Consider the following 27640-nt stretch of genomic DNA (forward strand, 5'->3'; position numbering starts at 1 on the left):
ATGTTGAGCTTTAGGCCAACTTTTTCCACTCTCCTCTTCCACTTTCATCAAGAAGCTTTTGAGTTCCTCTTCACTTTCTGCCATAAGGGTGGTGTCATCTGCATATCTGAGGTTATTGATATTTTTCCCGGCAATCTTGATTCCAGCTTGTGTTTCTTCCAGCTCAGCGTTTCTCATGATGTACTCTGCTTATAAGTTAAATAAGCAGGGTGACAATATGCAGCCTTGATGTACTCCTTTTCCTATTTGGAACCAGTCTGTTGTTCCATGTCCAGTTCTAACTGTTGTTTCCTGACGTGCATATAATTCTCAAGAGGCAAGTCAGTTGGTCTGGTATTCTCATCTCTTTCAGAATCTTCAAACAATAAATTTGTGAAGAATTCTCAAGATGAAGGGGTATTGGCCTTGTGTAATAAGTTGATGAAGCAGTAATAAGTTTTATTTATCCAGCCTTCTCTGCCCTTAATTCCCAATCTCTGGGGAAAAGTGTGCTTTCTACCCTCCTGGTACACGGAGGGTACTGTTCACATCAGAGGTTTAGCTCCTGCTTCCAGGAGGAACAAAGGACAGTCAGAGTGTCCTTAATTCAAAGTAATATGCCAATGTAACCAACTTGGGGGTGGCATATCTGCTCCCGTTCAGCGTAAACCGGGCATCCAAACCAAGATATCAGAGATAAAGAAAGGCTTCTTCTAGTGTGGCATCTAAATAGCTAAATTCCCGTCCCAGTTCCACTCACTGACTCTGAGATTTTCAACAAGTCGGGAGGGATTGGGGGCAGGAGGAGAAGGGGACGACAGAGGATGAGATGGCTGGATGGCATCACTGACTCGATGGACGTGAGTCTGAGTGAACTCCTGGAGTTGGTGATGGACAGGGAGGCCTGGCATGCTGCGATTCATGGGGTTGCAAAGAGTGGACACGACTGAGCGACTGAACTGAACTGACTGAGCCCCTCAGTGCCTGTTTACTCGCTGATAAACAGTAAGACCTCTCGCACTTGATGCTAGTTAATCCACGAAAAACCTTCGAAATAAGGTCTGGCGTGCAATAAGACTGCAATACATTCCCTGAGGACTGGATCGCCCAGCGCCACCTGGCCTGATAACCGTCTTCCCCTAGAAGGCTGAGAACAAGGATAATACGTTTAATTTTTGTACTATGCACCTCTCCCCTGACGAGTTCAAAGCTTCAAGCTCAACCAGTTCAGTCCAGAAGTTCAGAAACCACAAGCCCCACGGAACAAGCGAGTTCCCCAAAGTCCGGCCGCTCTCGGTAACGAAGAGAGACGCAGCCCTTCAACCTCCAGCGCCCTTCTACCTTGGGCGCCCTCCCTGAGTTCTCGGAAGATTCAGGGAACGCCTTCCTCGCCTGCGCGCGCGCGGCCCCGCCCTCTGTTTCCCCTTGACCCGACGTGCCGGGTGCGCACGCAGGAGTCCCTCTTATGGCGGGTGCAGGCCGAGGGGCCCTTGGTGGAATCGCCGATTTAGGGGAGGGCGGGGGCGTGGCTTCCCCACTGGGCGGGCGGCCACCTCGCGGTCCCTCCCCCATCGGCTGCTGTCTCCGCGCGCCAAAATCAAACCCGCCGATCCGCCGGCCGGAGAGTCTGGGACGGGAGAGAGTTCAGTCTGCAGGTCAAGGCGAGTTCCGGGGTGGCGTGAACCCCGGCGCGCGCACCTGCGGCCACCTCCAAGCCCTCCTTGCCTGAAGCGCTCGGGGCTCCCAACAGGAGAAGGCATGGCCACCCCACCCAAGAGGAGCTGCCCGTCTCCCGCAGCCAGCTCTGAGGGGACCCGCATCAAGAAAATTTCCATCGAAGGGAACATCGGTAAGGGGCCTCGTGAGATGTTGGTCCCAAAGGGGGTAGTCGCGGCTGCGGGGGGCTGAAGCGCCCCTTTGCCGCATCCCTACTATTCTTCCGGGGATACTTTTCCCAGTCTGGTCCTGCGCTTGGGGACGCGACCCCGAATCCTAAATTGACGCCGAAAGCACCCCTCTCTGCTCTCCCCAGCTTCCCTCCCATGCCCCGAGGGTGGTCTCAGCCTCTGGGCGTCTGGCCGCGGGCCTAGGCCTCCGAGCCTTGTGAGACACGCTTGGAGTCCTTTTCAGCCTCTTCGTTGGGATAGTGCAAAGAGAATGGTTTTGTTCTGTTTGTTTTTAATGATGTGTCTGTATGTCAGTGCTTGAGGTGCAATTTACATAAGCTAAATGATCCTTTTTTTAGGTCTAGAGCTCTATGAGGTTTGACAAACATAATAATTTACCTCCACCAGAATCACAATTCAGAACATCTCCATCACTGCAAGAAGTTTCCCGGTACTTCTTTGTGGTCATCCCTCTCTCCATTTCTATCACCTGACAAGCACTGATGTGATTTCTATTCCTGACAGTTTTGCCTTTTTCAGAATGTCATGTAAAGGAAATCATAGTGTGTAGCCTTTTGTGTCTTCTCTAATTTAGCGAATGCTTTTAGATTTATTCATGCTGCTTGTATCTGTGCGTTTGTGTGTGTGGTTTTGTTTTTTTTTTTTTTTTTTGGTTAGTTCCTAGTATTCCATTGCATGGGTATACCACAGTTTATCTCTCCCACTTGTGGACATTTGGATTTTTTTCCCAGTGTTTAGATTATGAATAAAGTTGCTGTAAACATTCAAGTACAAGGAAAGAGTCTTTAAATGATCTTGGCAACATGGATCACTCACTCCCCAGCCAACATGCAAGTGAACATTGGGTTATGATTCAAAGACCACTACTATTTCTGTTCTTAATCCAGATGTCATTTTACAAGATACTAGAGAACTTCCGATTCTTCTCTCTTTCTTACCTCCGGAAACCTGTGCTTGATGCTTCCTGTTTTGATAGGATTCTTTTTTTTTTTTTTTGGTTCCAAGTTAGGTACTGGCCATTCATGCATACAACAATTTTAAAAAATTCTTACCATGTTCAAAGCACTTGTACTTTAACAAGGCAAGGTAGACAGGTGCTTTAGCAGCATTGCAAGCAATAAAAAAAGCTGAATACAGCCTCAAGGAGGGCATTTTGTTTCTTTGCTCCAGTGTTGAGACAACAGTTGGAAAAGTCCATGTAACAGTCTCTCATTTCTTCTTAGCTAGGATACTTCTTTGAAGATGAATGTTTACTAGTGTGATTTTACACAGCTACTTATTGATATAGAATACCATATATAAAAACAGGAGGAAGTAGTTGAACAAAGCCATTCCAAAAGTAAATTTGAATGAACAACCTCTTACGTCTACACCACAATTCCTTCCCTTTCCTAAATCCAGCTAAGCAATGTGTGATACCTAGAAATTTACTTCCTTCCTAGCATCTTTTAATCTTCTCAGCACCTGAAATAATTTCCTAATTTGTCACCCCATCTCCAGTTTCTTTAAATTCTTCCAGAGTTTTCCTTCTGTATACAAATATGATTGTGTTAACCCCTGCTTAACTCTCTCACCTCCCTGATCCTTAACACTGGAAGAAGTTGCAAACTCATGGCCTGCATTTACACAATATTGGCCTGCCCAAATTTGAAAAAAAATTTTTAATTAGTTACTGGCATTTACAGATGTTGAGATTTCCCATTAACATCTAGATTTTTGGCTTCTCTTGAAAAATCTGAAGATCTGGTAACACTGCATTTCTGTAAAACAACTGTTTGCTATTTGGATGGCATATGTCCCTCACCACTTAACAGTTTTTCCTGATACTGTGGCTTTGTCAGTTCCTATTTATTAATGCTCTTGTACTGTGGTTCTTGTGCCTCTCTGCCATGTTTGCTAGACCCAAGTAAGCTGTAAGTGGTAAAGAATCTGCCTGCCAGTGCAGGAGACTTGATTCAGTTTGAGGGTTGGGAAGATCCCCTGGAGGAGGAAATGGCTACCCACTCAAATTTTCTTCCTTTCCTCCATCTAACTCAATGAATGAATGAATGGTGAGTGTTTTACATGCTTCCATTCACCATTCTTCTAAATGCCTTGAGTTTCTGTGTTTACACTCTTCACGTGAAATCTGTGGTCCACCTTGTTTTTCCTATGATTAAACCTGATGATCATCTGGTTTATTCTTAAAAGATTTTCTGTCTGTTCTATGGTGATAATATGACTTTCATGTTTTGCTTCTCAACTATTCTGTGTGTTACTTTCTGATTGACCCTCTCCTTTTTTTGGATCCAATTTATAAGGAAGAGGAAGCTTTGCTGCTGTTGCTTTTTTAAATAGATTTATCTATGTGTGTGTGCATTTGTCATATATATAGAAAGAGGGAAAACATGCTGACCAAAGATGACTAATATAATCACATTTGGTGACTTCAGATAGGAAGGGTGTGGTGTCATTAAGAGTATTGCTACACTCTGTCAAATTCTTGGTCAAGAATCTCTTTCCTATTAAATTGAATGAATTTCCAGATAATTTTAAAATAGAGAATATATGTTTTGGTTACATCTGAACTGTTTTCTTTTTTTCCTCCTAGATATTTCAGAAACTAGTCAACGATCAGGGAGAAGTAAAGTACATACAACTCTTTTTTTTAAGGAGTTGGATAGAGTGCACAGGACTGTGAAAGGGAAACAGCAGAAACATGGCTATTGCTAGTAGGAAGTACTTTGCAAAAATATTTTTATAATTTCTGTTAGCCAGAGTGTCATATGATAATTAGGATCATACAGTAGTAATCATATTATTTCCCATCCTGAAACTCTGTGGATTGGATGCATCTTTATATTAATTTTTTGGTTTATTTGGTTGTTTCTAGATTGGTTTTAGATCAGAAAGACCCAAGTTTGTTTGTATGTTGAATGAATAGAGCCAATAGAGAGGAAAATTTTGAAAACGCTGGAGACTGGAATGACTGTCACTGTAGTGAGTTTATCACAACAGTTTCTATGAGGAGGGTGTTATTATTATAGTCTCCATTATATTATGAGGAAACAGGCTCTTAGAGATTCAGTGACTTGGTCCCAAATTGCAAACTTAATTAAGTGGGAGAATACCCTTAACTACTTCCCACAAAGTTATTTCTAATTGTTTTTTCAAGGAAAGTAAATCTAGGTCTTGGATTTTTAAAATTCTGTTCCATGGCTTTGGTAAACTTAAAACATTAACAAACAGATGTGCTTATTAATACAGGTGGTCAGGGACTCTACCTTTTCATTAAAAAAAAAAATCTGAGAGAGTTTAGAAAATTGAATGTTTGTTTTTCTTTTTTGTATTGTTTGCTATTATAAATTTTGTAAAAGCTGATGACTAGGCATTTTTGTTTCCTTCCTCAATTTCACTTTTCCTCTCACAACAGCTGCTGGGAAGTCAACATTTGTGAATATCCTTAAACAAGTCTGTGAGGACTGGGAAGTGGTGCCTGAACCTGTTGCCAGGTGGTGCAATGTTCAGAGTACTCAGGATGAATTTGAGGTATGAAAATAAACTTTATTTAATAAAATAGAGAATTTTGGTTTAGACAAACAGTTATAACCTTGGGATTTTTTTTTTTGTTTGTTTGTTTTTTCCTTTTCCAATATAGCTTTAAGTCTGTATCTTCATTTGGGCAGTCATTGTGTAGAAGTGTGTACACACACACACACACACACACACACACAGGCTTCCCTTGTGGCTTAGCTGGTAAAGAAGTGTGTACACACACACACACACACACACACACACACACACGGGCTTCCCTTGTGGCTTAGCTGGTAAAGAATCCGCCTGCAGTACAGGAGACCTGGTTTCAATCCCTGGATTGGGAAGATCCCCTGGAGAAGGGAAAGGCTACCCACTCCAGTATTCTGGCCTGGAGAATTCCATGGACTATAGTCCATGGGATTGCAAAGAGCCAGACATGACTCATCGAGTTTCACTGATATATATATATCTAGACATTCATTGAACTATGTGCTTAAGATTATGCACTGCATTGCAGCTAAGTAGAATTTTTAAAGTTTTTAAAAAATTAAAACGTTTTAAAAAAATGTAAATTCCTTGAGTGTCTTTTTACATTTTTGTTTATAAACAAGAAAAGCAAAAACAGCTACTCCATAGCTGAATTTTGTTAGTTTATATTTTAAGACTTTTATCTTTGACAGCCATTTATTTTTATACTTTCATTCTTGTCAGACTTTTACCTGGACACAAGTTTCAGTTTCCCAGCACTAGCCATCCTACATTGGAAATGAGGAAGAGGAAATAATGGTTACATTCCATTTTTTACAGAAAACTTTTTTTTATTGTATACATATATATGTGTGTGTGTGTATATATATATATGAAGAAGCATTGAGATCTGATTATTAAGATTTTCATTTCTGGAGAAATGAGAATTGAAACTGAAAGCAGCATAGCAGAAATGGAAAAATGGAAATGTGTGCTAGAAACTTACTTTGTTAGTTTGAGGAGGACAGAGGTATTGAACAAAAAGTTTAGTTTAAAAGTGTAGCTGTTGTTATGAGAACTCTAGGAATAATAATTGAATGTTTAAAATGTAAATCATATATATAGGGAGGAATCACTAACCAAGATAACTGTGCAGACTTTGAGGATACTGGTTTTGTATAACTGAAAGTGTTTTCTCACATACCTGTTTACTAAGCATGGTTAGCAGCTCACTACATTGCAATTCATTGAATAATCCAGGACTAAATCCTGAAGGGACTTCCTTTCGATGTGGACTCCATGTTCTTAAGAAATGATATTTCATTCTGGTCCTTGAGGAAAGGCAGAATTAGCCTTAAGTAGAGTTTTAAGTGGGTAAATTTATTTGCTTCTTTCAGCATTTTTTTGGACGTACAATACAACTAATAGAAAAGTATGTGAAACCTATGTACGGTTTGAAGAACAGTTTGAAGGCTAACATCTTTGTAATCGTCATTCAGGTCAAGAAATAGACCATTACCTTCTTGTTCAAAAAGTCCCTGTTCTTCTCAGGTCACATTATCTCCTTCCCAAGGATAATAACTCCTAGGGGTAATCACTCACATAAAATAACTCTCATAATTCTTGTGATAATTTTTCTTCTTTCTAAAAAGAATTTAAAGTACATGAACATATCTCTAAGAAATACAATTAGTTTTGTCTGTTTTTTAATCTTATATAAAGACATCCATTTGCATTCCTTTTCTTCTTTTGCTTAATAAGTTTGTGAAATTTGTCTATATTTTTGCATGCAGCTATAGCTTGTTCATTTGCATTGCCATATGGTATTCAGTTGTATTCATATATTACTATTTGTCCATTCTATACCTTTGATTGTTTTTTGAGTGGTTCCTAGTTTCAGTTCAGTTCAGTTGCTGAGTCGTGTCTGACTCTTTGTAACCCCATGAATCACAGCACGCCAGGCCTCTCTGTCCATCACCAACTCCTGGAGTTCACCCAAACTCATGTCCATCGAGTTGGTGATGCCATCCAGCCATCTCATCCTCTGTCGTCCCCTTCTCCTCCTGCCCCCAATCCCTTCCAGCATCAGAGTCTTTTCCAATCAGTCAGCTCTTCACATCAGGTGGCCAAAGTATTGGAGTTCAGGTTCCTAGTGTAGTTGCTGTGAAAACAGCCATTTATGAATATGGATCCTGGCGTACACATGCAAGAGTTTCTTTTGAAATAAGAAGTTAAATTACTGTGTGTTGGGGTATGTGTATGATGCCTATTTTCTGAAGTGGTTTTACTGCTTTACATTCCCCACAGTGTACTCAAGCTGTCATTAGTCCATTCCTTTGCCAATATTTAGTGTTGTCCAGCTTCCTAAATTTTGTCATTCTGATGAACATTTAATATCTTTTATGTTTTTAATTTGTATTTCCCTGATTGCTAATGAAATTGTGCTCCTTTAATTAATGTATTTGCTATTTGGATTTCTTTTGTGAAGTCCCTTTTCAGATCCTTTTGCCCATTTTCTTTTGGATATTTGGTCTTCGCTCACTCTACATTTTTACCTCGTAAAGTATGTCTTGTTGCCTCTTTGATAGTGCCCTACTCAAGGGTGCTTTTATTTAGGAGTGAGAGACCTGTGTTCTAAAAGTAATCTTTCTCCTTCTCATTTCCGGGGTCAACTGTCAGTGCAGTAATTCTCAGGGGTTAGGTAGAAACTAGCCAAATTAAACCAGTGTGAGAAATACAGAAAGCATTCTTTCATTGGGAGAATGTTAGACTAGATTGGATTAAGTGACCTTCATTGAAGTTCCGTTCCCTGATGGCTCAGACAGTAAAGAATCTGCCTGCAGTGCCGGGGACCCAGGTTTGATCCCTGGGTTGGGAACATCCCCTGGAGAAGGGAAAGGCAACCCACTCCAGTATTCTTGCCTGGAGACTTCCATGGACGGAGGAGCCTGGCGGGCTACAGTCCATGAGGTCACAAAGAGTTGGACACAACTGAGTGACTAACACTTCCACTTCTAATTTTAATATCATAGCTTCTAACTCATACTAAATACATGTAACTGGTTTGTTGGCATAGTAAATGTTTCTGCCTTTCAGCGTACCTTACTTGTTTTTTTGGAGGGGGGGCGGCTGTGCCTCGCAGCTTGCAGGATCTTAGTTCCCCAGCCAATTACCAAGAATTGAACCCATGCCCACAGCAATGGAAGTGCAGAGTCCTAAGCACCAGTGAATTCCCAGTATACCTTATGTTAACCAAACACACAGGAGCGTATACAAAAACCAAAATGTCGAAAATTTTGATTTGCAGAGAGAAATGTAATTATTAGATTCATTGAAGTAGGTCAGTTCATTTTCTATGTAGGCCCAGTAGACAGAACTCTGGATCTCAGAGACTTGGGGTGCTTTTTCAAACAGCAAACAATCCTTTGAGAATTTTAATATGTGGGATGCCTCCTGGTTAATAGTGAGAACCCTAGTGAATCACTGTTAGTGTTAGGAGTGTATTGAACCCTTTAGTTGTGTTGGAGAGGAGAGGTTGAAAATTTTGCATTAATGTACATGGGGAGACAATTTATAATAAGAAGGTTGTCTCTTAAGCTTAGAATCAGTGCTCAGGGAAATTAGTTATATTTATCTTAGTGACTGATATCATCAGACTATGATGCATTGATGCATCTGTCTCCATTCACATTGGTTTCATGGATCTTATATTCATGTTTATGGGCTGGAGCATTTTCTTCCTGTGAGCACAGTCAAAATTTCAAACTTTCTTTTTAACTACCATGTAGACGATCCAACACAGTTAATGTTAACATAGGCCTTTTTAAATACATACTTTCATCAGTTTCCTGTAATCCAGTCATGTCTCTACTATGTTACAATTTGATTATCTACATTGGATTTTGGTGTACATTCTTGGAGGATAATGTTATTTTTGTGTGTGTGTACTTAATCCTGTGTATTTCTAGATGAAGTTTCAGACTGGAGGGTAGTATTTTGGGGATAAGATAGTGGAATATGAGGGTAGTAATGGGTGGATGTGTTCCCAGTATCTTATTTCTTCCTGCACCTCAAGAAATGGAGTTTCTGCCTTCATCCTGGGGCCCTTCTTTCTGAGACCCATCCCTGACTCTTCCTTGGGATTTTGATATGAACCACTGTCCAAATTGCAGCTTCCTTAGCATGCTGCCAGTGGTGAGAAGTAGACTGTCTTCAGACATGACTCTGGTAAGGCCAGTCCCCCTTTGGATGTTCTCCTTTTAATCACACTTCTGGGCAGTAGCTGTAGCCTGGGAAATGTTGGGTTATCAGTACCTCTGATCTCTTCCCCTAGACAGTAGTTTAATTTGCACCTGCATGTTTAGCTGGTTTTGTTTTTTCACCTGCCACCTAGTGGCTGAAGTGTTGCTATACTGCTGATGTGCTGCCACCAATTTTAGCAAAATAGAGTCAAAAAGTACCTAAAAAGACTATGTAACCTCCCCACCTTCCCCCTCCCATGGTAAATTATCTTTAAATCATATGGCCCAGATGACTATCAGTCTTTGTGTTAAAGGTTTATTTCAAATAGCAGTGTGGTTTATTTGGTGATTTATGTTACTGTTTAGGCCCAAAAGCTTTGACTGAGTTGCTTTCTTTTAGCTTATTTTTGAGATATACAGACTGTTAGGAAGATGTTTTTGCTGTTTTTCTTAGTGAGCTGAATTCTTTTGAGAGATCTTTGTTGTTTATTGTGAAATGCTATTTTACTTTCATCTAACACTTCTTACCACTGAGAAGTCACTGAAAAATTAGTAACTCTGAGAAAGAAAGGATAAAATATAGTTATCTGTGAAACAGTAGCATATTTTTTGATAAATCATTCTTGAAAATTAATTACGAATGCTTAATAAAATACCACTCATACCCTTTGAAATCGCCTAACTTTTGTCAACCCTTTTATGATTATCTTGTCTAATAGACTCTGATTCTTTTGACCAAACTTAACTTGATTGAACTTGCAATGTCTCAAAGGTTAGACTAGAAGTAAAAGATAAATGATTTTGAATCTCTACTTGATAATTCTCATTTTTACTCATCTTGGCAATAATCTATGCTTTCTGTAAAGTCATGAAGTGTTCTGTCATGAAGTGAATTATAGATATAAATACAAAAACAGATTAAAGTTACCTGTAATCCCACCACCCCATATGTAACTTTTATATAGTTGAGATGATGATTTATTATATCCAACTTTGACAGGTGAGTGGAGAATATGAAGTAATATGTGCTTATTGTTCAAAATTAAGATAATATCATGGACTACCAAGGAGGGAAGTAAAACTTTCTTAGATCTTACTTGAACCAACAATACATAATTTTTTACTTTGCTTTTCTTTCCTATAATGTTTGTGTCAAAGGAAATTGAAAATGTTATTAAAAGTTTACTATAAATAATTTATAAAGTCAGCCTAATTTATTGTGTGCATGTACCATTATTTACTTAATTAAGTGCCTAATAAATAGAATGATAGCCTATTTCCTTAGCACTGTGATAACCATCTTTGTGGTTAAATCTGTGTTTTGGATTATTTCTTTAAGATAAATTTTCAAAAGTGTAATTAAGTTGGCCTGTGGATACAGAATTTTTAAAGTGAATGTAGCTAAACTGCTTTCTAGAGATGTTCTATTAGTTTTTATTTAATGTAGTTTGACCCTGAGGCATTCATATTTTTTATCTAAATACTTTTCGGAGGGAAAAAACACTAAAATTACACTCAGTTTGGTAAAGATGATACACAGTATTTTTTTGATAGAACTTCTAATATTTTATTCTTAATTGCATTCAGAAAACCGGCAGTTTCAAAACTTTCATGCATAAGATCAGAAGAAAATATTTTTGTATGGGCTCTTTGATTATCCTGAAGAACTAGAAAATGGTATCCTGGCTTACTGTTAATTTTCTAATTCGGTACCATGTTAAACTAAGAGCCAAAAAGTATCATCTTCAAAGCTGTAAATTTGTGTTACGGGTTTTTTATTTAGTTTTAATTTAAGCATCTGTATTTTTAGAACAACTAGCTGATTATTATTTTTTTGATTAGGTGATGAATCAAGATTGATCCTCTAAATTATTTTCATATAGCAGATTTTGGACTTGCTTTGGGCAAGAGAGATGACATTTATTAGAAATCCAAGTAAAAGAAGACCTGTAGTCTTTGTGTGATTTTTGTTTTTTTGTGGTAAAAAATATGTATAAATTTTACCATCTTAACGATTTTTAAACATACAGCTCCGTAGTAGTAGTAAGGATATTTACATTGCTATGGAACAGATCTCTAGAAATTTTCATCTTGCAGAACTAAAACTCTATATTCATTAAACAACTCTTCTTTGCCCCCTTCCCCCAGCTCCTGGTAACCACCATTCTACTTTCTGTCTCTATGAATCTGATTACTTTAGAGACCTTGTATAAGTGAATCATACAGTATTTGCCATTTTGTGACTGGCTTATTTCACCTAGCATATTGTCCTCATGTCTCTTCAGAAAAGCCTTCAAACTTCTGTTCACTATCTGTTTTGTAACAAACCTACTTAATTTTGCATTTATACCCTATTTTATCTCACTATTATTCACAGTGCCTAGCAAATTGATCCTGTTTTTCAAATGAACCAAGTTCACTTCTTTTTTTTTTTTTCTAAGTTCACTTCTGATAGATTTTATTAAATATATCAGATAAATTTAAGGTAACACTTGCTGCTGTGTTATTGTTATTCAGTCACTAAGTCGTGTCCGACTCTTTGTGACCCCATGGAGTGAAGCATCAGGCTTCCTGTCCTTCATTGTCTCCCAGAGTTTGCTCAGACTCATGTCCATTGAGTCGGTGATGCCTTCCAACTATCTCATCCTCTGTGGCCTGCTTCTCCTCCTGCCTTCAGTCTTCCCCAGCGTCAGAGTCTTTTCCAATGAGTTGGCTCTTTGCATCAGCAGGCCAAAGTATTGGTGCTTCAGCTTCAGCATCAGTCTTTGCAGTGAGTATTCAGGGTTGATTTTCTTTAGGACTGACTGGTTTGATCTCCTTGCTGTCCAAGGGACTTTACAGAGTCTTCTCCAGCATCACAATTCGAAAGCATCGATTCTTCGGCACTCAGACTTCTTTATGGTCCAGTCCCACATCCATGCATGACTACTAGAAAGATGATATTGAGTGAATGGCATACTGTGCTGTGACTCAGAGACCCATGAGTGTGGCTCATCTAACCTCTCAGACAGTACTTCAACCTTTAGTGTTCATTAGAGTCACCTGGAGGACTTGGTAAAGCGAAAATTTGGGCCTCATCCCCAGTTTCTGGAAGTCTTTTGTCTCCAGCTGATGAATAAACAGTCGTCACCTTTGAGAGGTTTTTATGGGCCTTGCCTGGACATGATATACATTGCTTCTGCCCTGTTTGCACTGACTGGAACTGAGTCTCAAGCCTACAGTTAATTACAAGGAAGACTGGGGAATAAAGCCTAGCTGTGTGTCCAGGAGGAAAACAGCCTGGTTTTATGGAACATGTAGTAGTTTCTGCCACCACAGTTTCCAAATAGAAGTACCTTAAATTTATTTGTTATTGTAACTTAAACTCAAATGTGCCGTGTTTAGTTAAATTATGTGGAAGTTGTTGAAGTTTATTTTAAAGTTAACGGTTATTTTAGGAAATTCCCTGGTGGTGAAGCCTTTAGGACTAGGCTTCCATTGCAGGGGAATCCCGGTCAGGGAGCTAAGATCCCACAAGCCATGTGATGTGGTGAAAAACAAAACAAAATAAAGTTAATGGTTATTTTGGTAACAGATATTTGTGCACTGAAGATAATTTGAAATAGGCTAGACAGTGATAAAGACAAAAAAATTGTCATGGTTAGTTTTATTTATAAAAATAACTCACATGTATTTTCACTAGTGAATTTTTATTTATGCCTTTGGTGAATTCTCTCTTGTTTAACTATGTAAAGCTATCCATGTCTGAGATAAAATTATTAAAATACGAAACACCAGCACCAGGTAAATTACCCAGATAGTATCTGAATATCTCCCTTCAAGAAATCAAATGTAAGTATTGTTTATAGATAAGGATATAGGCTGTCCTGGTGGCTTAGAGGTAAAGATTCTGCCCGCAATGCAGGAGACCTGGGTTTGATCCCTGGGTCGGGAAGATCCCCTGGAGAAGGTAATGACAACACACTCCAGTATTCTTGCCTAGAAAATTCCATGGACAGAGGAGCCTGGCAGGCTACAGCCCATGCGGTTGCAAAGAGTAGGACACGACTGAGCATCGAACACTTTGTTTATAGATGTAACTTCAATATGTAATAGCAGAGCAATGTTTTGGAAAAAATATGGCTTTAGAATAAGTCTTAGGCTTGAATCCTAGTTTTGCTGCTTACTAGATTTATTGATATTAATCAGTTATTCAACCTTTTTGAACCCTGTTTCTTAAACCTATAAAATAGTGTCAGTAATGACTGTTTCATAGAGTTGAGATAATGTATACTTTTTATATAGTCTCTGGTATAAAATAGGTAATAAATGATAGGTATTATTGTAATTATCATTAAAATTGAAGTGTATTTTCTTATAAAGGGATATTTTGAGTAATGAACTTATTAGTTCTTCAACAGATGGTCTCTATTTTCAAATTTAACAAAATAAAAAAATAAACTTTTAGGAAAACTTAGATATGCCCTTTGTGTTCACATTTCTAAGCATATTCTTTCTAAAAAATATGCCATGAAAGCCAAGATAATGCAACCAGGAATAGAGCAGACTAAATCAAGAGTTAAATTTTGTGTTTTGAATTAACATTTGTACTGCAGAGAATTTCATAATACATGAATACCACTACTATTCTGCCCCCTTTTTTAGTATCAAATACATCTAATCCTTTAACGAAGTGAAAAACCTGTTTAACCTGTATTTTTTATTATTTGAAAATTAATAATTTAACATTTGTATATTTAATATTTAAGTATATCTTTCAGATGTAATTCACATAATGTTGTTAGTTTCATATGCTCAATATGTAGTGATTCAACATTTGTATACATTGTGAGATGATCATCGTAAGTCTAGTTACCATCTGTTACCATACAAAGTTAACACCCTGTCATTTCCTTTATTCTCCTTTCTCTATTCCTTTCATCCCCATGACTTATTTATTTTATAACTGAAATGTGCACCTCTTGATCCTTTTTCCCAATTCAACCCCTACCCACTACCTCCCTCTCACCTGTCTGTCCTCTGTATCTGTGAGTCTGGGTTTTTGTTTGTTTGATTCCTCCTGTGAATGAAATCATATGGTATTTGTTTTTGTCTGACTGGTTTCACTTAGCATAATACCCTTAAGGTCCATTAATGTTACAAATGGCAAGATTTTGTTTTCTGTCATTGCCAAGTTGTAGTCCACTATATGCATACACTATATCTTGATCCGTTCTTCCATCGACAGACACTTAGGTTGTTCCATGTTTTGGTTATTGTAAATAATGCTGCAACAAGCATAGGGTACATGTATCTTTTCATATTGGTGTTTTTGTGCCTGATACTTATTTATTTATTCTGGATATTTCATGTGTGTTAATGGCAGCTTGTGTTTAGCTAACTTCTCTCATAAATCCACCAGCAGTGTTCATAAAGTTGTCTCTGTTACTGAGCCATGCTTACCAGGGAAGGAAAATAAAATATACACTAGTGTCCTCTTTATTTTATTTTATTTTATTTTTTTAGTGTCCTCTTTATAAAACCAACTAAACAAAAGTTTTGGTTGAGTTGATAAACTTCATTTAGCTGGAAACATTCACTTGTATGAAAGATTTTCTCCCTGGAGGATGGTGAATTAGACAATCCGTTTATAACTAAATTAACAAAAGTCCTTGAAACTCTAATAAAATTACATTTATTCTTTAAGCAGTTTGAGAAGGCAGCTGTTACACCTTTATTTCAGTTCATCATCTGCTCAGTATTTCTAAATAGACCTATTGTTGACTGTTGGCCTCTTGCCATTTTATGCTTTTCTTTTCCTTCCAATTTTGAGAAGTTTCACTTAATTATGTGGTTTGTGGTATGAAATGTAAATTCTGCCTCAGAGCAGCACGTGTTTGTGTGGTTTTTAGTTCTTAACTGAAACTTTAAGATCCGTTGTAGTATTTACATTTCTGAATTTTTTTTTTTTTCCTCCCTCAGAGGAAGAACACCTACTTTGAGCATGAACTTTCAGAAAGTGTTCAGGGGCATTTATTTGAACTAAGATTGAGAATAGGAATTAAGCAGTCATATTTTATTCTTTAAAAGTTAGTAAACAAGTTTAAGGATGTACAGCTTTGGGGAGAACCTTTATATAGCTTGATATAGAAAAGGCTGATGAACCCTGGGTCCTCAGTTTTGTTTTTTCTTTTTTAGTCTGACAACTCTAATATCAAAAGTTTTCTAATATATTGTTACCATGCAACCTATTTTGATCGATTTTAATCTATTTTAATAGATTTAATCTATTTAATAGAGCTATCACTCTGAGGAAGAAATTTCAGTGGCTTCTTTCTGTTTACTCCCCTTTGTTTTGATTTGTAAGCCTGAAATGTTAGCATTTGCTGACTTTGACCTGTAGTAGTGAAATGGCAATGGATAGATGCTCAAAATTACTTTCTATATCTTTTGCAAATTAGAGATTCATTTAGTGTACCATTTAGGGTGTATATTGTCACCCTGCTTATTTAACTTATATGCCAAGTACATCATGAGAAATGCTGGGCTGGAGGAAGTACAAACTGAAATCAAGATTGCTGGGAGAAATATAAATAACCTCAGATATGCAGATGACACCACCGTTATGGCAGAAAGTGAAGAATTAAAGGGCCTCTTGATGGAAGTGAAAGAGGAGAATGAAAAAGTTGACTTAAAGCTCAACATTCAGAAAACTAAGATCATGGCATCCGGTCCCATCACTTCATGGCAAATAGATGGGGAAACAGTGCAAACAGTGGCTGACTTTATTTTAGGGGGCTCCAAAATCACTGCAGATGGTGACTGCAGCCATGAAATTAAAAGATGCATACTCCTTGGAAGGAAAGTTATGACCAACCTAAACAGCATATTAAAAAGCAGAGACATCACTTTGTCAACAAAGGTCCGTCTAGTCAAGGCTATGGTTTTTCCCGTGGTCATGTATGGATGTGAGAATTGGACTGTGAAGAAAGCTGAGCGCCAAAGAATTGATGCTTTTGAACTGTGGTGTTGGAGAAGACTCTTGAGAGTCCCTTGGACTGCAAGGAGATCCAACCAGTCCATCTTAAAGGAGATCAGTCCTGGGTGTTCATTGGAAGGGCTAATGTTGAAGCTGAAACTCCAGTACTCTGGCCACCTGGTGTGAAGAGCTGACTCATTTGAAAAGACCCTGATGCTGGGAAGGATTGAAGGCAGAGGAGAAGGGGACGACAGAGGATGAGATGGTTGGATGGCATCACCAACTCAATGGGCATGGGTTTGGGTGGACTCCGGGAGTTGGTGATGGACAGGGAGGCCTGGTGTGCTGCAGTTCATGGGGTTGCAAAGAGCTGGACATGACTGAGTGACTGAACTGAACTGAACTAGGGTGCAAGCCTCTTTTAAAAAAAAAAAAATTAACGGATTAAATCAGATCTTCCCTAGCGAAACTACTTTAATTCAGACTATATAAAAATCTAATAACAAGAAATTGGCCATATAGAGTAGTCAAGTGGATGCTGTGGTTGAAGAGAGATTAGCAAATAGATACTGGGTAGGTATCACAGGAGTTTTTCAGTGTGAAAGGAATACTGGAAGGGACCTAAGATGACCTTGCCTGTTTAATTACTTAAACACATAGTACTCTGTCCAGAGGAGGTGCTAGGCTAGAAATCTGAACAAATCTGTGAAACATGTTACTAGTAAACTTTTGTGATGTTTTGTAAGAACAATAAGTGATTTCACTGTTTCCAGAGGCAGGTGTTAATATCATTGTTTTGATTTGCATTTTTCCAAATTAGCCACTTTGAGCATATTTTCATGTGACTATTACCCATCTGTATATCTTCTTTGTAAGAATGTATATTCAGGTCTTCTACCCATTTTTTTATTGGATTGTTTGTTTGTTTTTTATTTATCCAACTATTTTTTTAACTTAAAAATAGTAAAATAGCCCTATTGATCATTACTTTGCTTTTTGTCTCTTTTTTCAAATTCAAAATAGGAACTGACAACATCTCAGAAAAGTGGCGGGAATGTTCTTCAGATGATGTATGAGAAACCTGAACGATGGTCTTTTACCTTCCAGTCATATGCCTGCCTCAGTCGAATACGAGCTCAGCTTGCCGCTCTCAATGGAAAACTCAAAGATGCAGAGAAACCAGTATTATTTTTTGAACGATCTGTGTATAGTGACAGGTATATAAAAATGACCTTATTTGTCAATTTGGAATCTTGGCTTAGAACTGGACTTTTCCCCCTGTTTCCTGGGGATAAAGGAACAACAGACTCAGAGTAATAGAGATTTGAGATGGAAAATGACATTTAATACCTTCAGCAGTTTGATATTAATGGCATTAGGGAAGTTCTAGAATAATTTCTGGGCTTCCCTGGTAACTTAGTGGTAAAGAATCTGCCTGCCAGTGCAGGAAACATGAGTTCAATCTTTGGGTTAGGACAATCCCCTGGAGAAGGGAATGACAACCCAGTCCTGTATTCTTGCCTGGGAAATCCCATGGACAGGGGAATCTGGCAGACTGTGGTCCATGGCGTTGCAAAGAGTTGGAAATGACTTATTGACTAAACAGCAACAACAACAGAATAATTTCTAGCTGCCATGGAAACTGGTGGGGTGTGGTGGCCATCTCGTCTCTTTCACATTTGCAGAGTTTTTATTTCTTCCAATCCTCTTAACATTCTTATCAGCTCTGGTTAAATCTGGATCCCTATTCTAGACTTGCATCTGGAACTAGGAGGTCATATATCTCTGAGGGGGGCTTAGAATTAACCCACTCCTGTACTCTTGCCTGGCAAATCCCATGGACGGAGGAGCCTGGTAGGCTGCAGTCCATGGGGTTGCTAGGAGTCAGACACGACTGAGCGACTTCACTTTCACTTTTCACTTTCATGCATTGGAGAAGGAAATGGCAAGCCACTCCAGTGTTCTTGCCTGGAGAATCCCAGGGATGGGGGAGCCTGGTGGGCTGCCATCTATGGGGTCACACGGAGTTGGACACGACTGAATCGACTTAGCAGCATCAGAATTACCCTGCTTATTATGTAAGGATTCTTTTACTAGAGTTAGCTCAGAACTGAGGTTCTCAAACTTTGGGACCCCTTCTCGTTCTTAATAATTATTAAGGAGCCCAAAAAGCTTAGTGTCCTATTGATATTTATGTTATTAGAAATTAAAATTGAGAAATATAGAAACATTTATTAATGTATTTTAAATTAGTAATAGTAAATCCATTACATATGAACATGAAAAAGATACTTGTGAAATTAGATTTTTCAAAAAAAAATTGAGAAGAGCAGCATGCAAATCTCTTTAGTGTCTAACTTGAAGTCAGATGGATTCTCATTTGTGCTTCTGTTTTTAAGCTATTTAAGCTTTTGGTTGAAGTACAGTATATAAAGTAATTTGGCCTCTCACAGAACCTCTGGAAGGGTCCTGGGGACTACCAGGGGTTCTCACACCACACTTTTGGGAACCACTGGCAAGAACATACGTTCTATAGTTCAAAATACTCTGTGTTTTTTTTTTGTTTTTTTTTTCTTGCTAACCAAGGCATTATTTGCTGTAGGATTTAGGAGAATGTTTCATGTCCATTTAGTAGATCAATTTTCTCTCTGTGCTTTTTGGAAAGAATTTGTGTTGATACAGATTCTCTTGCAGGTATATTTTTGCATCTAATTTGTATGAATCTGACTGCATGAATGAAACAGAGTGGACCATTTATCAAGACTGGCATGACTGGATGAATAACCAGTTTGGCCAAAGCCTTGAACTGGATGGAATCATTTATCTTAGAGCCACTCCAGAGGTGAGACAATAAAAATTTGTTGGATCCATTATAGATTTATTAATAGAAATCCTCAGGTGTGTAGAGAAGGCAATTCAGTTTAGAATTGCCCCACCTCCAGAAAACTACAAGACCACATTTTTTCCTCAGTTCTCTTTTTTTTTTTTCTTTTTTTTCTCAGTTCTAATCATTATTCTTCCTGACTTTTTCAGGGCCTCTTCTCTATTACAGCTACATTAAGAACTTTGCTCAAGCAACTCCTGGAATATAGGTTTCATGAGTTGGGACTTTGGATATTTTAATTACTGTTGAATTTCCAGGGCCTAGAACTGGGTCTGGGTACATAGTAGGAGCTTAGTAAATATTTACTGCATAAGTGGCAAAGTTGATGAAGATCCATGTCAAGAATCCTTTATGATTGTGGCTTGGAATGGGTAGATAGAAGTGACTGTAGTTGAGAGGAGACTTAGAGGACCCTTGCCCTTTTGAGTTAAGGGAGCTCACTCGAAAACGTGCCTTTTGTGATAGATTATAAAGAGCTATTCTTACTTACTTATGAAATTATGTAATGAATTCAGAAAGACCCAGTAGATAGATGCCTTTCATAAAACCAACCTAAATAAAAGCTTACATTGGTTAAGAAACTTCTGGTTTTAGTGCTTGCATGCCTGCTTTTTCTGTTTTTTATTCCTCTTTCTTTCCCTGAGTCACAAAGTAGGCTCTGGATGTAAATGTCATGACTTCTCGTCTGAAAGAATACTGTATTGCTATTGAAGCTGAATTTTCAAAGAAACTAAACTAGGTTTCTGATAACAAGGGATGATTTTGTTCCTCTTTTAGTATCAAGTAAGCCACGACTGAGCGATTTCACTTTCACTTTTCACTTTCATGCATTGGAGAAGGAGATGGCAACCCACTCCAGTGTTCTTGCCTGGAGAATCCCAGGGATGGGGGAGCCTGGTGGGCTTCCGTCTACGGGGTCGCACAGAGTCGGACACGACTGAAGTGACTTAGCAGCAGCAGCAGCAGCAAGCCAGAATTTAACCATACCAATTTCGAAATTCACTTTTATTTTTGAGAATAATTTTTGTTTTTAATTTATGAAAATAGTAAATACAAATATAGAAGAAAAAACATAAAGAATCATAATAGTTTCGTTCTTCTAGAAACATTCATAGTACACATCTAACACAAGTCTAACACAAAACTTTATTTCATCAGTATTGTTTATGATATCTTTTGGTTAGAGGACCATTTACTTATTTGAAAAGAGAGGATTTATAATAGACTTTGAAGCACATTTTGTATGCCAAAGTTAAAAATTTTTTTTTAATTTTATTGAAGTATAGTTGATTTATAGTGTTGTGTTTAATTTTTGCCATATAGCAAAGTGGCTCAGTTATACAGATATATACACTTTTTCATATTTTTTTCCATCATGGTTTATCACAGGTGCATATTTTTGTTTTTTAACCAAACTTATTTTATACTTTATATTTCAAGTATGGATACCAAAAGTTTATAGAAGTATTTGATTTATTTTGAGAGTAATTCTTGGTTTAGAACCACCAAATGGGTGAAAAACCCAAGGAGGGAAAGATGAACTACTCCGTTTTCTAGGAAAAACAGAGATTTTAGCTAGCATAAATAAAGAGACACTAAAGAAGAAAAGTTTAATGGCAGCTGACAAGAAACTTATTTAAATGTTTCTTGCCTCCACCACTCCTCCTACCCCTTTCTTATTGCTTTTGCTTTTAGAAATGCTTGAATAGAATATATTTACGGGGAAGAAATGAAGAACAAGGCATTCCTCTTGAATACTTGGAGAAACTTCACTATAAGCATGAAAGCTGGCTCCTGCATAGAACACTAAAGTAAGATTTCCTTATTTACTATTGATTTTAAATGTATTTATCAAATTTTAATCCAAAACATGTACAATTTTTTAATTTTCAGTCATTTATATTAGTACTGTAGGATCTCTTAGAATTAAGTGTGAATTTTGACTCTTTGTGGAGAAGGCAATGGCACCCCACTCCAGTACTCTTGCCTGGAAAATCCCATGGACAGAGGAGCCTGGTGCGCTGCAGTCCAGGGGGTCGCTAAGAGTCGGACACGACTGAGCGACTTCACTTTCACTTTCACTTTTGACTCTCTGTATTGCAATGAGATCCTAATTTCTTGAAGTTTTTATAGCTAATCTCCTCCGGTCGTATTTACAGCATAGTATATGGAGTTCACATTAAGGAATAAAGTAAGAGATACATCTGTATGTATTATTTAGGTACAAGCATACCTTGTTGTGTGCTTCCGTGGTGGCTCAAACAGTAAAGAATCTGCCTGCAATGCAGGTGACCTGGGTTCAGTCTCTTGGTTGGGAAGATGCCCTGGAGAAGGAAATGGCTACCCACTCCAGTATTCTTGCCTAGTGATTTACATGGATAGAGGAACCTGGTGGGATAGAGTCCCTGGAGTTGCAAAGAATTGGACACACCTGAGCAAATAACACACACACTCACACACTCATACCTTGTTCTATAGCACTTCGCTTTATTGTGCGTCACAGATATTACATTTCTTACAAATGGAAGGTTTCTGACAACCCTTTGTCAAGCAAGTCTGTTGGCACCATTTTTCCAACAGCGTTTGCTAATGTTGTGTCTCAATGTCACATTTTGTAAATTCTTGAAATATTTCAAACCCTCCAATAGCAAAAAGATTGTGACTCACTAAAGCATCAGATGATAGCAATTTTTAACAATAAAGTATTTTTATTTACATTTTTTTAGACATAATGATATTGCACATTTGCTATACTGCAATATAGTGAAAATGTAACTTTTGTAACCATGGGGAAACCAAAAAAATATGTGTGACTTGCTTTGTTGTGGTATTTGCTTTGTTGTGATATTCATTTAATTGTAGTTATCTGGAACCATACCTGCAGTATCTCTGAGTTATGCTTATACTCTCTTTCAGATAGAATCTAAGATATTTCAGATTTGTTTCTTAGATCACTGTACTTTATCATTAGTCAAATCTTAGTTCAAATCCATCTCACTTATTGGTTTGCAACTTTAGACAATCTCTGAGCCCCAGAATGGTCTCCCTGATCTTTAGTTTTCTCATTTTTAAACATCCCTACTTTCTGGTGTGATTTTGGTTTTTGAGGAGAATTACATTTTACAAACTAAGATCATGGCATCCAGTCCCATCACTTCATGGCAAATAGATGGGGAAACAGTGGCTGACTTTATTTTTCTGGGCTCCAAAATCACTGCAGATGGTGATTGCAACCATGAAATTAAAAGACACTTACTCCTTGGAAGGAAAGTTATGACCAATCTAGATAGCATATTAAAAAGCAGAGACATCACTTTGTCAACAAAGGTCTGTCTAGTCAAGGCTGTGGTTTTCCAGTGGTCAGGTATGGATGTGAGAGTTGGACTATAAAGAAAGCTGAGTTGCCAAAGAATTGATCCTTTTGAACTGTGGTGTTGGAGAAGATTCTTGAGAGTCCCTGGGATTGCAAGGAGATCCAACTAGTCCATCCTAAAGGAGATCAGTCCTGGGTGTTTACTGAAGGACTGATGTTGAAGCTGAAATTCCAAGACTTTGGCCACCTGATGTGAAGAGCTGACTCATTTGAAAAGACCCTGATGATAGGAAAGATTGAGGGCAGGAGGGGAAGAGAACGACAGAGGATGAGATTGGTCGTATAGCATCACTGACTCAATGGCCATGAGTTTGGGTAAACTCCAGGAGTTGGTGATGGACAGGGAGGCCTGGCGTGCTGCGGTTCATGGGGTTGCAAAGAGTTGGACATGACTGAGCAACTTAACTGAACTGACATTTCACAGTGCCTCGCTTTATACATTTTATATCTGAGATTTTTAGATAATGCATAGTAAATTTAGGTGAGAAAGAAGGCATTGTCAGATGAAGTACTTGCAGGATAATTTTAATGTAAAACAATGGATAACATTTTGATTTTCAAATGAAGATATAAGAATATGTTTTTAGTGTTTCTCTTTTATTTATTGCTTTTTCTAAATATTTTATTCATCTCTTTTTGAACAGAACCAACTTTGATTATCTACAAGAAGTGCCTATCTTAACACTGGATGTTAATGAAGACTTTAAAGACAAACATGACAGTCTAATTGAAAAGGTAGATTTATGTTGAATACAGTGATTATAAAGAATGTTGTTTTGTCTTGTCTAAAGTGTTCTAACTTCTGAGAAAATTGTCTTCTAATGAAAGATGACAGAGTTAATTAAGAGACAGTTAAGAGCTTTAGAGGGATTTAGCCTATTTAGATTTTCATCTTAACTTTAACTTCTAGATTTGTAGCCTTAAATAAAATAAGACCTTCTTTATCCTTTTGTTTCTTTGTCTGTATTTTAGGAGTAACATTAACAAAAGTTCTTGCTTACTCCCCTCTAAAATTATAGGATATGGATCTCATCTATTTTTATATTATCTGGAGTCTTGTTATTAAAGATTTATACTTTTTAGTTTTGTTTGGTGCCTTGTCTGTGACTTAGCATTGCCTAATCATTGAGTCATTATCTTAGTCAGAGTTAATCTTCCATATATTTAGAGTTGACTATATTCTGTTAAGTAAGTGGTGCTTATATTGATAAAGGGACTGGAAGAGAACATATCGATGAATACTTGAGAGAGACTAGTAATGGGATTTGTATAATAAATATCCCTATAGTGAAGTCGCCGCTCAGTTGTGTCCGACTCTTTGCGACCCCATGGACTGTAGCTCCTCGGTCCATGGGATTTTCCAGGCAAGAGTAAACCCGGGTTTCTCACATTGTAGGCAGACACTTTACTGTCTGAGCCACCAGGGAAGCTATCCATGTTAATTAACTTAATGATCTAAGATCTAAAGAAAAAGCTCCCCTTTTTTTGTTGTTTGTTTAGTTTTGAGAGAAATTTTATTTTTCTTTTTCCTGTCATAAAATGTCTGCTGTTTAGTATAATAGGTGTTTAACATTTATAAAGTATAACAAGAATTTTGAAAAATCTCAGCATTATATATTACTATAGCACATAGTTGTTTTTCCCGTGGTGTTTCCTGGTGACTCAGTGGTAAAGAGTCTGCCTGCAATGCATGAGACCTGGGTTCAATCCCTGGGTCAGGAAGATCCCCTGGAGAAGGGTATGGAGACCCACTCTAGTATTCTTGCCTGGAGAATTACGTGGACAGAGGAGCCTGGAGGGCTACAGTCTATGCAGTCCCAAAGAGTCAGGCACAACTGAGGGACTAATACTTTGATTTTCAAAGAAAAGCATATCTGGAAAATTTAAGTGACCTCTTCACTAATTTAATTTAAGGACTTCTCTTGTGGCTTAGCTGGTAAAGAATCTGCCTACAGTGCATGAGACCTGGGTTTAATCCCTGGCTGGGGAATATCCCCTGAAGAAGGGAATGGCTACCCACTCCAGTTATCTGGCCTGGAGAATTCCAAGGACTGTATAGTCCATGGGGTGGCAAAAAGTCAGACACAACTGAACGACTTTCACTTTCACTAATTTAATGATGTTAAAAATATAGGATAGAATTCACTTGTGATACTGTTAAAATAAATAAAATTAAGTCAACCATTGCAGTACTAAAAGCCAACCATTATTTTAGCTATATGAATCTATAAAGTCACTTTTTCATTTTAGCTAGCACTTCATAGTTTTGATTAATGATCATCATCTCATAGTATTATTTATTTTTACTTTAATTAGTAGTGTTAGAGTTTGGCAACTTTTTTCATGTATTTTTGCAAGGCAATAATCTTTTGTCTATTCATTAGAATTACTGTATAGTCTAAAATATAGAGAGAGCAATATCTTGTATTGTGACATTGGTCACTTGGTTAGGTTCATTCACTACTTACATGACCTTTCATCACATTTTAATATTTATAGTCTGTATGGTTCACATTTGTGCTTCAGAAAAATTGTAAATCTATTACATAGATTACATACACAATCAAGACCTTTAGAGTTGTTTAAACCATTGCAATTACTCATGTTATCAGTGCTAAAGCTGCACATGTCAGGGTCTGTGGTATTATAAAGAGAAAATTAGTGTTATGAGTTATAGAACTGTATCAATCTGAGATGTAAATTTAATAACTTCTGTAATGACTTTTGGATCATTCATCTTTTATTACTCAAGTATTTGTTAATATTTCTTTTGAAAGTAAATGCTGTAGCTTTGTGATAGAGTTTACTTATACAGTTGAGGTCTTCAACTGTTCTATACTTCTAATTGAAAATGAATATTAGATATCTGAAATTAGCCAAGGAATTACATTAATATTTTTTTCCTTCCCTCAGGTAAAAGACTTTTTGAGCACTTTGTGATCTTGCTGATGACTACACGCAACCAAATGATTCCACCTTCTTCAGCTTTGTGTATCTGCAGGGGTCCATTTTCATATGTCTCTCGTCTAAACCCAAGTTTTTAACTACTTTTATCCCCCCCCCAAAAAAAATTTTTTTAATGAATCCTGTACAAAAGTTTATTACTAGCTTTTTTTTTTTTTTTCTCTTTTGTGGGTTTAAAGAAACAAGGACATATAAGTATCCCTTACAAGGATTCTGGCATTAGGTGGTTCCAGAATCGTTACAGTAGTTAAGCTACATCATAAAGGATCCAGCCTCCTTTTGTCTTTCCTATATTATCCTCCTCAGCTGCTTGACTTTTTTTTTTTCCTGGTGCTTCTCATCTCAATGACCAGTTTCTTAGCTGGAAACTTTAATGTCACATAAATGGTAGTATGTCCTGTGTAAGTACATTAGTGTATCTATTAAAAATTGAAAAGTGGAATTTAAGAAATCCATCAAAAAAGGATTATGAGGTTTCATTGGAAATACTTTTGATCAGGTGCTTTCCCTTCCACCTTAATAGATGTGGAAGTTAAGATTGGGTTTAATATTTAATCACTTCACTGATATTTATTAAGGTGTCTATAACACATTTGTAGAGTAGTAGGTTAGACTTTGTTCCCAGTTTGACATAACTTACAAGTCATTTAGTCTTTTTCCTGCCTTTGTTTCTACATGTGTGGTATGAGTGAGGCTTTATCTTTTGCATGGAATTTTAGAGTATTAAAGAGGAAATGTTGCTACACTTAAAATGATAACTGAAGATTATTACATTGAGTATAAAGATTGAATTTAGTTGTAACTTCAAATAACTGCCTGCTTTTTTCCGTCACAGACCATTCTTTTAGAATGGAGTATTACTATTCTAGTTAAAGAGTTGGCTTAAATTCTGATTGTCTTTAAATCATTTGAGGTGGAATTACAGTTTTCCTTACATTTCTTACCATTTTTATAGGTAAAACATTAGTGGGACACAGTGAGGGATACATTTTTCCATTATAGTTTTTACTGATGCTGTACTGGAAATGAATAGTTTTTCTTTACCTTTATACTTGGTGAGAAGCATAAAAGGAAACTGAAAACAAGGTAGATTATCTTCTTAGCAGTAAAGACTGCTTAGTTAGTCACAGCTCTTATTTCCTGCCACTGTTCTACTTTCCCTGCTGTCTGGATTAATAGGCAACCTGCTATTTTAAAGTTTTATTTAAAAGTGAAAAGAAGTCACACATTTCTACTTTGAGAACATCATCACTCTTCACTTCATAGTTTTGCTGCTCTGTCGGATTATATCTTAAGTATTTGTTTCCTCTCCTTTTAGAGAAATTACTGATAAAAATGATCTTGCTTTATGTTATATATCTTGAAAGCATTATCATGTTTTGTGGATTAGAAATTACACATATTAATAAAGAGGGCAGGGTACAGAATAGTTGTAATTTTTTAAAATCTGCATGGATTTATTTTAGGTCTATATATATAGGTTTAGATCTGTATGTATAGATTTTTTTCAGCTTTGTTTAAGATGTGCAGTGTGTTTTATTTGTATTTAACCTTTCTACTTGACATTTTAGAAAAACTCGGAGTTTTTAAAATGAGAGGAAAGTTACTTTGAAACTATCATTTTCCTTTTTAAAATATCTTGTGTTTAGTTTCTTGATATTCAAAGATAATAATTTAGTGAATTAAATAGTTTAGATGCACTGATCTTTGAATGAGAGACTTGTTTCAGACCTATAGTTGCCATAAATATTTGTCTCATGATATTGTATGAATTTGTTTTTGTTTGATATGAATGAATTTATTAAATTAAATATTTGCTTAATAAATAAATATAAATCTCTTGAATTCTAA

General features: G+C 37.2%; 1 protein-coding gene across 1 annotated transcript; it reads left to right on the plus strand.

The window, feature by feature from the left end:
* Positions 1-1426: 1426 nt before the first annotated feature.
* Positions 1427-27640, plus strand: DCK (deoxycytidine kinase). Its single transcript, XM_061420418.1, has 7 exons — positions 1427-1828; positions 5299-5414; positions 17592-17785; positions 19263-19410; positions 21148-21263; positions 23470-23560; positions 25739-27640. The coding sequence occupies exons 1-7, from the start codon at positions 1738-1740 to the stop codon at positions 25763-25765; spliced, it is 783 nt and encodes a 260-aa protein (XP_061276402.1). The 5' UTR covers positions 1427-1737; the 3' UTR covers positions 25766-27640.

Source organism: Bos javanicus, chromosome 6 (genome assembly GCF_032452875.1).
Source record: "Bos javanicus breed banteng chromosome 6, ARS-OSU_banteng_1.0, whole genome shotgun sequence".
In the NCBI taxonomy this organism is placed as follows: Eukaryota; Metazoa; Chordata; class Mammalia; order Artiodactyla; family Bovidae; genus Bos; species Bos javanicus.